Below are 14,323 nucleotides of genomic sequence, written 5' to 3'. Positions count from 1 at the left end.
ACCCAAGCTAAATGCTTCTTTATAGGACTATGAAAAGGGAAAGTCTGAAGGTTCTGCTTACATACAGGTAATTTTTATATCAACCTTGATTTCTCAGAAACAAAGCGTGTTTGTTGATAGATGGAGACACAGGAAAGAAATATAAATTAACAGTAAGAACAAAGGGGCAAATCATTTCTGCCTTCAGCCTCGGGTAACTAGCAGCTTAATGTACAAAACAAAAGGATGGTCTAATTCCTGAAGGATCATCTGAAGTTTATAACAACACATGCGGGGGCTTATGATTCTTCCATCTTGATTCTATTTAACCTAAGACCTCTTTTTTCTAAAACCCACTGATAATTACACATGCACGTGCGTCACACCAACACACTCCACGGAATAAGAATAGCCATATTCCAGCAGTTTGCTCCCTTCACAGACACTCCAATATTATACATTGAAAAAAATGAAGGCAGCAAGCCAACTGGGTATCACAGAATGGGTTCAAAGTAACACTAAATGCAAACAGACTGTCAGGGAGTCCTGGGGCCAAAACAACAAACAAAAAAACAAAAAACAAACCAAAAAAACCTTTCTTCTACTGAAGCGGGAAAGGAATGGTCAGGGGACAGGGTGGAGACCTCTTCTGAAAATGGACCGGAGAGTATTTAAAGGAAGAGACCTGCACTGCTAACTTGGTGCGAGCCCCAGCGGCCCCTAAAAGTCTTTGCCACACGACCTCTCCAGCCTGAGTTTGGGCAGGCCATGGTTTCAGAGATGGCAGCCCTCAGTTCAACAAACCATTTTAAGGCATAAATAATAGCTTGAAAAGAGCTCTGTGATCTCAAATATTACAGCAGAAAGCAACCTCACTGTCGGCTTATTTCAAACTCACCTTCTAAATATAATAGTAAGAAGTACTGCCATGTACAGACCACTTCTTCTGAACAGGTGTTTTCTATCCTGGCAGCACGCTGGGGAACTCAGGGTGGAAGGAAAGCCATGTTGCAGACCAGGGAAAATTCCAAATTGCCTTGTTTGAGAAAGGTTGGCTCCAAGAGTCTATGCAAGACTTGCCTTAAACCTGAATGACAGTGCTAACTCAGCTAAAAAAAAAGGGGGGGGAGGGGGCTGTGTAGACATAAAGGGAGGTTGATCTGGAAACAGGAAAAAGGGTCACCTGAGCCACAACTAACATGACTTATTAATGAAATGTTCTGAAAAGTGCAGGGGCCCATGACCAATTTCTGCTGTGAGCTGGACGCAGCAACGGTCTGACTCCCTCCTGCAAGGATGCAAACTTTTGATTTATCCAGAATCACTCCACGAGCACTGTCCTCCCCAGGACTGTGACTTGCTGCTTATAACGGAGCTTACCATGCAGGTCTGGGACCAGTGAAAGACTGTGCTGATCCGGGGCACACAGGTATCCTAGCAATGAGGCTCATTATGTTTGTTACTTTTTAAAAAAAATTACAAATTTTTATCGAGCACCTGTTATGGGTCAGGTACCATTGTGAGTACTGAGGGTATAACTATAGCTGAAGAAGATAAACTCCCTGCTTTCCTGGAAGCAGGAAATAACAGTGAAAGGGGGAGATTTAGAGAGAATAAGGAACAATTACATATAAATTCTGCAATAGGGTAATAGGTTTTGTGAAGAAAAATAAAGCAGTGAAAGAAGACTATGAGATAAACATTGTAATAGAGTCTGACTTCATTCTTGATGTCTGACTGTTGATAGCTTTCAGCTCCAACACACCCTTTCTTCCGCTGCCCCATGTCTGGCCAAGCTGATGAGAACATCCAGTGCTCCTTCCATCCGCAGCAACAGGAAGTTCAAAGTACACAAGCAGCCCCGCGTGCTCAAGACCATTTGCCCCGGTGCCTCTTTCTTGTCACAATAAAAGCCAAACCCGTCTCTTTCCCTGGCTTTCTGAAGCCATTTTTGGATATGCCTGGGAGCCTATCCTGCTCTCCCCAGAAAGCCCCATTATATGAGTAATAAACCTGTTCACATTCTCTTGGTGAATGTATGGTATTTTAAGTCTTCACATCTGTACCAAATTTCGGTATGGGGCCATCTGAGTTGCTAAGGTGACCACACCACACATCAGTAGGACTTGTGGTCAGAGAAGCCCTCTCTAGCGAGGTGGGATGTGGATGGGCTAGGGACAGAGCCATGCAAATATCTGAGGGAACATTCAAGGGGAGAGAACGGAGAGTCTGGGTATACTGAAGGAAAGGCAAGGAGGCCAGCAAAACTGTGGTGGCATAACCAAGGAGAGAGCACAGGTGTGGCAGGGAGGTGGGGGAGGAGCGGAGATGCCAGCAGGGGAAGCAGACCGCACACAGCTGTGTGGTCCACCCTAAAGGAATTTGGATTTTCTTCCAAGTTAACCGTCAGAGGGATTCTAATAGTGAAGTAACACAACTTGACTTCCATTTTAACGGAATCATTCCAACTGCTATGCAAGAATAGAGTAGAAGGGGACAAAAGTGGAGTGAAGAGGAAACTGGAGGTAAACTATCAGGAGGAGCTCGAGCTGGCTCAGATGAGAGCAGCAGGAAGGCGGTAAACTGAGGTTTGGTTCCGGATGCATCTGAAGGTCGAATCTGCAGGGGTTGCTCATGGATTAGACAGGGCACGAGGGAAAGAGAAGCTCCAAGGGTGATTCCAAGGATCTGTGTGGCTGAGCACCTGAATGGGGCAAGAAGCGAATGTTAATGGAAGAGGTGGTGAAAAAGGTGAGCTTTGGCCATTTTTGAGATCAGATGCCAATTAGATTTCTAATTGGAGATGTTAAGTAGAAGGCAGATACCCAAAACCTGAAATCAAGGGAGAAGACACAGCTGGAGAAACACACTTGAGAGTTAAGTTGTGGATGGTATTTGTAGCCAGAAAAATATCCAGGAATGAGAGTAGAGAGAAGAAAGGTTTGATTGTGAGCGGTGGACACTGTAACATTTACAGGTCAGGAAGATTAAGGAAGACCCAGCAATGGTGACGTTTTAAAGCTACCAACTGGCACTCTTGGGCTTGGTACTATCTGAGTCTACTCTAAAGACCTATACTGATAAAGGGAGATCTGAACCTGTCAGGCTGGAGACTAGATCTTCAACGTTGGCATATTTGCTGTGATAACAAAAACCATCTTACGAGGTCTCTTCCAGAGTGCCCCTCACCATCGTGGTTAATCTGTTTCCATGTGAATTTCTGTACTTAACCCTTACATCAACCCCGGACATAACTGTTACTACACTCATTCTATAGATGAAAAAACTGAGCTGGGGGCTGCTCAGAAAAGATAAATTGCCCAACATCACAGAGCTTTCGAGACACGGAAGTTAGGCTTGAATTTCAAGCTCCCTGACTCCAAGGGGCAAAGAAATGAAATGACTTGCCTGATGTGACACATTGAATTAATGGAAAGGCTGGAAATAGATTCCTGATATGTTTAATATAAAGTTATTGTTATTTTTTTCCACTGGGAATAAAATGATCACTTGGAAAATTCTGGTCATTTATCATTTGCTGAAGATCCTTGTGCTTGCACCCTGAAGGGCAAAGACTGGCCATTTCTTCCTTGATTTTATATGTCCATAGCAAGGACGTCAGGAACACTATTAAAGGAATAGGCAATGTGAAAATTTGCAAATAAATAATAAAACCATCCTGGAGGTAAATTTAAAAATGTTAAATCAATTTGGACTGTAGAAAATACCTCACCCACACACCACATTGACAGTGGAAACAGTATATAACCCAAGAGGAAACAGGCATTATATCTTCAGGATTTTTAATTTTATATTTCTGTTTCTAGTGTTTTTATTTGTGAAAAGTATTATGTTATAAAGTTATTACTATTTTAATATTTTAAATTTTTACTTTGAAATTACCATGTTGTATTTAAACTGGCTTTTATGATTATTATTTTATTTATTTAATTATTTTTTAGAGAGAGAGACAGAGTGCCTGCGCACAAGGGGGGTGGTGAGGTGGGGGAGAGGGAGAGGAGAGACAGAATCCTAAGCAGGCTCCAAGCTCAGTGCAGAGCCGGAGGCAGGGCTCCATCTCACGTCCCTGAGGTCATGACCTGAGCCCAAATCAAGAGTCAGACACTTTACCGACGGAGACATCCAGGAGCCCCTAAACTGGCTTTTATAATTAAAGTATGATCTTTATTAGTCAAAGGCCAATTATTTTCAACACTCACAAAAATTACTCTAATTTTACAATGACATTTGCAGAAAACATTACCACATTCTGTTTAAAAATAAATTCCTTCCATTTATATTGGGCTTCCCAGTTTAGATTTTTTCATGTATGTCTCATAATTAGATTATGAGAAGCAAGGGGCAAATGAGGATAAGTGGGTGTTGCCACCTATTTTATATAACGATGGGAACTATGGTTCAAAGAGAAGTGACCAGCAGAAAGTCATACAATAAGAGTCTGAAATTGAACATGTGTCTTTTGATTCCATAGTCAAGGCACTACCTGATGACTTTCTGCATAAAATTGGAAATTTTTAAAATTTATTTGAGAGAGAGAGGGAGAGAGAGAACAGTACACACATGCACGAGTGGGAGGAGGGGGCAGAAGGAGAGGGAGAGAATTTCAAGCAGACTTCCCGACGCTCCTGAAGCCCAAGGCAGGGCTTGATCCCAGGACCCTGAGATCATGACCTGAGCCAAAATCAAGAGTCTGATGCTTAACTGACTGGGTCACCCAGGTGCCCCTATTTGTTGGGAAATTTAATAAATAAGAGATATTTGTATTCTTAATGGAAATCATAGCATGAACGGTACAAGCAGATAGACAGAAAAAGATATGTATATTTTATATGCATCACTACCCATGAAACATGAATCATTAAATATTAAAATTAGCACTTATTAAAACCCTTTAATAATATACACAGTCTAAAACACCTCAAAATATTCATTAATTCCCTGCTAATTCTACTAGCATTTAGGTAGCTTGTAGTTATTTCTTATCTGAGTCCTTCTAAGGACTATATTTCTATATTTGTAGCTTCTAAGCAGAAAAGTAGGTTCTGGGAACTTGCCTTTTCTGAATGCTTTTATATCTAGTATGAGAATATAAAACACGTCTTTGATTTACTTAAGGAAAACTGAGTTTTAAAAGACAGATGATTTACTCAACCATATAATAAAATGCTTCAAATACCTGGGGGAAAGAAATAACAAAAAAAGTATAAATATCTTAAAATGACTAGGTCTTGGAGATAAAAGCAATTGTTTTGAGTGTTCCAGAGTAGAAAATGATAACGAGACTAATGCAGAACATCTTAATAAGAGTTAAATGCTCATATTAATTTAAAATGTCATTCTTTAGAGGTTATTAAGTGTGATGAGAATAGTTTCCAGAGCTCAACGCTTTGATAAACTACATCTTTTACAAGATGTGGAATGAGGAAAATGTGATGATAAAACATTTGAAGTTAGGTAGAAACTAAAAAAATGAAAACATGATAAAAGAATGAATGTTTTTAATATACCCATTAAGGTAGATGTATTCATCTACGTCAACTCTGCATAATTTAGTCCCTTCTCTTGGAATTTTATTCTTTGACACATCTCCATCTTCCTCATCCCTACCTACCTAAATATGACAAGGAAAACTCTTAAAGGTTGGAAGAAATGATAGACTTATTTTGGAAAAAAACAGAGTAGGTGTCTTTTCAAATTTAAGTCTTAAAAAATCTCACAGTGCTGATATTTTATTCTTGTCATTTAATAACTTCATTTTGTTACCCTAAAGAAAGCCCAGCAAACACTTAAGGATGCCCTACATGACTGTCTAAACATTGCTGGTCAAAAAATTAGTATGGCTTTTAATGACCAATATTTAATAAATATTTATCAGATATCTGGGTCCTGTAAAATGTCTCCCTTTTCGTAATGGGAATCGAGTGTAACCCATTTTGTCAAAGTTTTTTTTTTTTTTTTAAAGATTTTATTTATTTATTCGACAGAGAGAGACAGCCAGCGAGAGAGGGAACACAAGCAGGGGGAATGGGAGAGGAAGAAGCAGGCTCATAGCAGAAGAGCCTGATGTGGGACTCGATCCCGTAACGCCGGGATCACGCCCTGAGCCGAAGGCAGACACTTAACCGCTGTGCCACCCAGGCGCCCCCATTTTGTCAAAGTTTTAATACACTTTAATGAAAGTATCCAGAATCCTAAGGATACTTTCTAGCTCCCAGTGAATTTCCTGGCTTCTAAGAAAACAGAGGAGAGAAAAGGGATGTAACTTATAGAAGATATATTCACTAAAATACATGTACCAAAATACATACATTAGAAAGTACAGGCTATGCTTTCAGAATGTCAAAACCTAGGTGTTTTACATTGAGACAAACTATACTGCCTAAATGATAAACTATAATATTAACTTGAAATACAAGCATTACACACATAGATCTTTGCTTGGTTAATTATATCCTGCCATCTGTAGGCTCTGGGCTCCAGATTCCCACATTCAACCACCAATTCCACTTCTTTACCTGGATGCCTAATGAATGTATCAAACTTAACAGGTCCAAAAGAAATTTAATTTTAATTCTTTAAATCTCAGTTTTCCTCACCTCTGCCAAAGGCTCACAGTTTACCTGTTTCAACCAAATACCTGAGACTCATCATTGATTCTATTACTTCACTGCCTAACCCTGAATTAGTCTTATTACCTTCCCTTCAAATAGATTCCATCCAAATCAGTATAGTTTTTTTTTCCCCCAGTTTGCCTTCATCTTTTCCCAAATGCCCTGACGGGAATGAAATCCAAATTCCTCCTCCATGGTATACTGAGCCCTACAAGAACCCGCCACCCTTTCCTTCTCTAAATACTCAGGCTGTGTTCTCTGTGGGCTTCTTCATTTTCACTTTGTTCTGTTGTGACTGCAATCCCCCAGCTTTTTCATGGCTGGATACCACCTGTCATACCAATTCCTCAGCTCATCAGTTACCATTTCAGAGAAGCCTTCCCTGACCCCTCAACCTAATTAGCAATGCCCCACCCTCACCACCTACCATCCTTCTCCTACTCACCCTCTTTGTTTCTTCATAACACCTGTCATTGTCACTTCCCTTCATGCGTTGGCTGGGGTATGTTCTCCCTCCCCAAACTAGAGCGTGAGTTCCGTGAGAAGAGGGGGCTTGTTTGTCTTATGTGCCCCCGTATACCAAAACCTGCAATACTATTTGAATGAATGAATGAGTGACAGATATGACCCTATCCCTAAATATTGCTGTTGGCACTTTCAGGCAGAGTGTATTTAAAGAAGATGAACTGTGCAGGAATTCCCCAGAGGATCACTAATGTATAGCATGCCACCATATTCCTCACCCACCGGTATGAAATGCAGCACTAATGTTAAGAAAACAAAGAACTCAATTCAATCAGAAAGTGCATGATGCGGCTTCAGTAATGCAGGAAACTTGGAAGATTGGAACGTGGGGAAGAGCTGCTTTCCTAATCTCCAGGGAACAGAATAATTACTTCATCGCTCCGTGACTAAGAAGAGCCAGTACCTTGGCTTTTTTTAAAAGGGTAGTGCTGTTGCCAGAAGTTTGAGGCACATCCAATGTTTATGCCAAAGGAACTTTTGTAACTGGACTTTTGAAAAAGAGAAAAAAGACAGGGTTGGGTGGCGGGAGGTGTGGATAAACGCTTCCAGCCAGGGAAGGCCAACCCGAGGGTGTTTTTATGCAACTACGTACAACCACATACAGCTTTGGGCAAAGCTCTATTTATTTCCCTCTGTCCTCCTCAATTTGCCTTCAGGTCATTGCTTAAAGATTATTTCACAAACATTATCTTTTCTTCCAAGAACCTCAGTTAAGAATTAAAATACAAAGTCATTAACAAAAAGCAATCAGGAATTCTGTTTTTAAACACTCAACTCAGACCATGAATCCTGCCTGCAGATAAATCTCCTTTGGAATATATTACTTACCCTTGGATGGAGAACAAATCTGGATGTATTTAAAGAAAATGTGGGTTTTCTTTTTCTTTCTTTCTTTCTTTTTTTACTTAAGGATTTATATTAAACAAATGTCTATGGGGCTTCCCAAGGTTTAGAAGACATCCACTTTTAATTCTCTGAGGGTGTGGCCCCAGGCACCTGTTCACTCTCTGGCCCTACCTGAAGCCACTGATGTGCCACAGAGCAGACGTGGCCTGGCCCCTGCCTGCAAGAGGAGTTCATTGAAAGCAATAAATATTGGACAGAAAAAAGCAAGAGCTCCTTGAAGGGGTCAGATGTCTTAACAGAATGTCTTTCTTCTTTCCCTAATCTTTAATGCCAAGAACTGCTTGTTCTTCTGTGTGAAATCAACAAAAGGGATTAAGTAATACAATGCATCCCTGCTCAAAAAAAAAAGGATCACTTTTTCTTTTGAGCAGAGTTCTTTTTTATTTCCCTTCTCTCCTCCTCCACTTCAGGTAAATGCTTAGACATTATTTCACAAACACTATCTTTTCTTCAAAGAACTTTAGTTAAGAATTAAAATATTTAATTAACTAGAAAAAAAAATCAGGTATTCTACTTTCAGTTCTCAGTTCTCTCAAATTCTCTGTGGCTGTAGCATTTTCCCCAAATTAGTGCATTCCAAATTCAGAAAGGTGAAAAGGATACTTCTTTTTACCAAAAAAAAAAAAAAAAAAAATTGAAGGAAAATACTTCGAAAAAAGATCTGTAGTGAACATGACAAACTATTAATAAATACTTTATTATAGGAAGTGGTAGCTCCAACAGATATAACATTAAGTGCTAAAGACATAGATGAGTAAAAGCCTCAGAAAAGACATTTTAAAGAGAAATGTAGATAATTTTCTAATTATGCAACCTTGCTAGTAATCTGAACAAAGAATTTAAAGATATATTTGTTTCTAGTCTATAAAATTATAAATAAAATTAAGTGATTGTTTCCCCATTTAAAAGAAAACATAAAAAAAAAACCCAAGACATTCTTTGTTCAAACAAAATATTATTAATAAGCCCTAGCAAATTGGCCTTCATCCAACATTTTGAAAGGGTGGACCATGAAGATTGTCCTATTTTCCCTGCTCACTATCCTTCAGGGACTTCTGAGGAACGTTGAAGGAAGTTCTATCTCTCCATGAAGCATAACTGAAAAACCACTATTTTTAATATCACGCAGTCCTGATACGAGACCATATGCACAACAGGTATTCTCTCGCAACGTCAATGAGATTCCAAAGCACATCAACCATTTGGAACAGCAATTTGGAAATATACCCTAAAAGTCACTAAAATACCCATGTCCTTCGACTGACTTCACTTCTGAGCCCCTCTACTGGCTACATTGCATACAGATACTAATTGCAGCATCATTTAACATAGTAAAACTTTAGGAAAAAAGGCACGTGTTCAACTGTTCAGTACATGCTTACTGAGCAAATGACCTTGCAAAATCTAACGTTGCTGTTGAAGGATGAGGAGAAAAAGGAATGGCTAGGGGCGCAGTTTAGAAAGTCCAGGAAGAGGTTCATTATGTAGTGTCTCATCTGTCCTTTACTGAAGGAGGCGTCGATCTTACTGGAGGACATGAATTTCCCAAATTATCCTAGTCCAGATATCACATTACCAAAGAACACAATGAAAACTAGAAAATAGGACAGGTTGTGGCATTATAATTAATTGTTCTACTAGGACTCTTCAGATAAGACCACAACTTTGTCATTGGCAAAGTCTCCCTGAAGAAAATAAAGGACAAAAAGTCTAAAACATTTCTCTGGGACTCCCTGTCCTAGCGATGGACTTAGGGAATGCAGAGCTATCTGAAGCACCCCTGATCAAGAAAAGAACAAGGATGGCTTCTGGCCACAAAGGGGGTGGTGGGTCAGGAGCTAGATGGGAGGTCTCTACATGGTAAACGTCAAGCTTAAAGTGAATAAAAGCATTTTGTAAATAAGATCATCCAGTTTCGCATTCTTCCTGTGTTTCTCTTCCCTGTGTAATCCCATATCTTCAACAAAGTCAAATTTAAATGCTTCCAGCCTAGTCTCAGCTGTGCTGCGGGTAAAGGAAGGATTACATGTCCGTATTTTAGCCAGCCAGAGAAGACATCCCAGCCCGCCATCCATGCCTTAAGCTGGCATGATGATGGCAAAGGGGATGAGTGAGGAATGAGGAAAGGGGTTTATCAAAGGCCAAGGTCCGGCCATCAGCTTCTGCTGCCTGCCCCCGCACAGGGAGGCATTCCCAATCACCATTACCCATGGGGTGGTGTGGATTTGATGACAGAAGGTCACTTCTTTGTAGCCTCAAGAATGTTTAGAAAATCAGTTAAAAAATAAGCATCTCAAAGTACAAATGAGACCAGGAAAAGAATGTCTGAGGGCAAAAACGCAAACAATGAATAAAGACAAACGTCAGGCTCTTGCAACTCTCTCCGCTTGTCTATTTTCAGAAAGGCGCAATTTATCTGTTGTTTGTGGGAATGATGGTTTTAGGTCGGGAGACACATGAAAGCAAAATTTCTTTTTTAACTTTAAATCAAAACCAAACAAAGGGACAAGACTAATGTAATCACTTATTCAAAAGAAAAGAAATAACAAACAAGTATAATAATATCATTAGTTTTGTTTTTTAAAGAACAGCATTTTGAAAGACTATCTAATTCAGCCTTGCAGTAATCACTTTCTGTGTACAGAGCACGCATCTAATTTCACAATCGGATGTGTGCTATATTTGCAGAAATTTTAATCCGTCTAAGGACAAAGTAGACTGGAATGCAGGTCTCTCCTATCCTGCCACAATGTAAAGCACTTTAGTACAATCCTGAATAGCTCTCTTTATTTCTTCTGACTTGTTCTATACTCATTTCTCCTAGGCGTACTACATATATCTCTGGTAAGTCAGTCAAACTATGTTCTGGAAGAAGGTGGAGGACACACAAAAATTATTTTTCTCTCCATACTTTCTTTTTTCTGAAATTACTTTTTCTTTCCGAAAATGATTCCTCTTACCTTAGGTTGTTTGCAAAGATAGCGACAAAGTTCTCCAATATACTGAAACACAGTCACATTATACTTTCTGCAGTCATTCCAAAATTGACTTGCTGAGAATTTCTTCTTTAACACACAAGTAGCACCTATGAGAAAAGGCAAAGAACAGGCACTGGGGAAAAATATTCAAGGGCAGAAGTGACATAAAACATAAATGATGTTGCCCTTTCTAGAACACTTTCACTCAATTTCAAGGCTGTTCTAATCCATCAGCGGACATTTATATCAAGCTCATTTGAAACCATTAATCTTACAACTCAATAAACTTTAAAAAAATTCATGTTGTAATTCTATATTTTGACTGCAAATATATTTTTTCTTTTTGCAATACAGGGGATGAAAGAAGAGGTCAAAATAAGTAGGGGAGTTGCAAGTATTAGAGCATGACTGTAGATAAGGGTCAGCCTTCTTCACAGAGACCAAGAATATTCACTTACTTTTGTTCTTGGATGTGTACATTTTGTTTATTTTTAAAACATTAAAGCTGCCTCAATATTTCTTGATGTTGAGAGTTGGTAAAGCAGAATTGGTACGATAGCACCAGCCAAGTTCGTCGATGACTACAGAACCTAAAGGTAACAACCTAATTTTCACAGCAAAGTCAGTCATATGAATATGTTCCAAGGAAAAGGCTCATGCCTTGACCCTTGCCTTTGTTTATCTTGGACACCAATCATATTCTAAATATGCTACTCCATAAAATTACTTTTTTTCTATTTCAGACATACACAGATAATAGTGAACGGTCTCTGTTATATATTATTTAAGGGCCAGACACTAAAATAATCTCAGCATGTTTATGAATGGAATCTGCTGCGTCACAAACTACCAACAGACTTACTAGGTGCCTGGGGTATCTTGTTTGCAAAGACAGCCTCAACAATTCCTGCTATGCACTTAACTTCACCATGTGAAGTTGCCACCTCTCCCCTTCGAGGGGTAGGGTGTGTTTCCTCACTCCGCAAATCTTCAATCTAGACTGGTTTGTGACTTGGTTTGATCCACAAAATGCAGGTGAAATGATCAATGTGATTTCTGACATGAAGCCTTAAGAACTATCCAGTTTCTACATTCACTACCCTCTTGGAAGCTTCCTTCCACCATTTAAGGAGGGGGGCGGTGACCATCAGAGGATGGGTGATCACATGGAAGGAAGCCCAGTCAACAGCCAGCTCCAACCACATGGCCAAACTTCCAAGGCACTGCTCTTCTCACTTTAGGAACAGACTGAGTGTGTCACGAAATTGTGTCCTTTTGATAAAAATGATGTTGCAATTATATAACAAGCCCACAATCACTCTGAATTCTAATGCAGTTTTAAACTTTCACGAACACAAGTTATAGTTAATAAGCATTTTGAAAACTCATCAGACAGAAAATGAAAACTTACCCAACTCAACACATCCACCGATTCCCAGAAGAGCTCCTGAACTATGATACAGAGGGAGAGTGATATAAATGACATCATTAGCAGTACAACCGAAAGCCCACAAGCCGGCAGAGCCTTTTAAAGCCTGCAGCTGAGTAATTACAGCTGCTTTTGGTAGACCTGGGAGAAAAAAAACAAAGAAATATATGTAATAGAAAGCAAGTTCACATATTACGTATGTGCGTTGTAGGGACCACGCAAATGTGAGCTGTTGCTGCAATTAATTTCTAGAATCTTGGATCTCCCCAAAAGGATCAAAACTGAAATGATATAGAGTTTGAGATACCATAAGCTTCAAAGAGCCACATCTGCTAGAAGAATGACAAAAATGCCCCAAATCCGAAAAGGGAGACCCCAAATGAGGCAAATCCCAACATAAATCTAAATTATACTTAACGTAGAAATTTTCTACTTTCCAAGTAAGACTCTACCTCAAGAACCAGTAACTTTGTCATGTTTTATATGTCCTAGAATAAGATCATTACAGAATATCAGGTTCCATAAAACATGATGTTGAATCACATTCATGTTCCAAACGTAAATCATTTTCTTTTTTTCTTCCAGTCTTCTTCTATGTACAGTGAGTTTCTTATAAAAATTTGTAGCTGTAGTTAGTGTATAAAACATTTTACATACTGTGTTTAATTTTCCATAGTGTTATAGTCTTTTGTATATAATGTCAGCATAATAAATTCATCATGTTAATACATGATATAGTATAAAATTGCCTTCTCTGTGATTAAATATCAGCAACTTCATGTTTCAACCTACATCTCCTCATACACACAACACACAACTTGTTTTCATAACGACAAGTATCCTCTCTGGAATTCATTTGTTAGATTAAATGGTATTTTAGTCCTATTGTGTTTGTCAGTTCAAAGAGTTCTAGTATTTTTGGAATGTCCTCATGCAGAGGGCCCCATCCCAAATCTACCCCACCAATAAAGTTACTTTGATTCATAACATGTAATGGTAACAAGGAGTATCATTCGTTGTTCAGAGAGGCAAGCAGAGACCAATGTCAAAGAAGCCGCAGGAACAAGCAAATGGCAGGACCAACAGTGAAGAGCAGTGACCATAAGTGTGGCCCTTCTCTCTACCCCACATACTGATACAGTCCCACTTACCATTTGTCAAGGGTGGGTTGCTAACGTCAGTGGCTCTGCAAACTTACTGCTGTACCTGATTGGACTTCATTTCCCAATTCTAGAAACTGAGACCTAAATTTCACAACGTGTTTCCCAAATTGAAGTACTTCCTCGTTATTTTCAGCTTGCCTATAGCAAAATATACTCCCACAGTGATGTCAGCTGCAAGGCTGTGTGAGTCATTCCTTTTTTCTTTCTCCTCTGATATACAACTAATGGGACGTGTAGAACTACCTCCCCTCCAAAAGTGCCTCTGTACAACATACAAGGACACCCCAGAGAGCCATCCAGCTGTGGACGTGAATGTGGGTGAACTAGACCCCAGAGGAGGTAAGTGGCAGAGTGAGGGAAGTGGTGCTGGAGCCGTGACCTTTCTGGCACAAGAGGTCAAGGGTGAAGGCCGTGAGTGGGCGAGTAGTCAATTGGCCTGGCCCCTGTGGGCTGCAGCTGGAAGGATCAGTTGCTCTCTTTGAGGAGAGACCAGAGCGACTGAGGGGAGGGAAAGGGAAGTGAAATAGGCAGACAAAGAGAGGTGAAGGAAAGTGACTCCTACTATCTACCCCAGGATTCAAGAGGATCACCCATAGACCTCTAGGACCCCTCTCTCCCCTTGTACTTGATGATTCCCCCTACCAGGGCAGAGGCATGCCCAAACACACCTCCCAGCTCCCACCTCAAATGCCACTGTGCCTGCCTTTTTTG

At 39.8% G+C, this 14,323-nt stretch overlaps 1 protein-coding gene across 1 annotated transcript in view; it reads right to left on the bottom strand.

Moving 5' to 3' along the window:
• SLC27A6 (solute carrier family 27 member 6) overlaps positions 1 to 14,323 on the bottom strand; it is a 66,926-nt gene that overhangs the window by 27,788 nt on the left and 24,815 nt on the right. Inside the window, exons 3-4 of the mRNA XM_026507880.4 lie at positions 12,432 to 12,590; positions 11,003 to 11,127 (exon numbers count right to left, since the gene is read on the bottom strand). Of these exons, the coding sequence (XP_026363665.2) occupies positions 11,003 to 11,127; positions 12,432 to 12,590 (284 nt within the window). The remainder of the gene's footprint in view (positions 1 to 11,002; positions 11,128 to 12,431; positions 12,591 to 14,323) is intronic.

Source organism: Ursus arctos, unplaced genomic scaffold, assembly GCF_023065955.2.
Source record: "Ursus arctos isolate Adak ecotype North America unplaced genomic scaffold, UrsArc2.0 scaffold_5, whole genome shotgun sequence".
In the NCBI taxonomy this organism is placed as follows: Eukaryota; Metazoa; Chordata; class Mammalia; order Carnivora; family Ursidae; genus Ursus; species Ursus arctos.
Note: the sequence above shows the minus strand (reverse complement) of the source record. Positions and strands in the feature narration are given on the sequence as shown.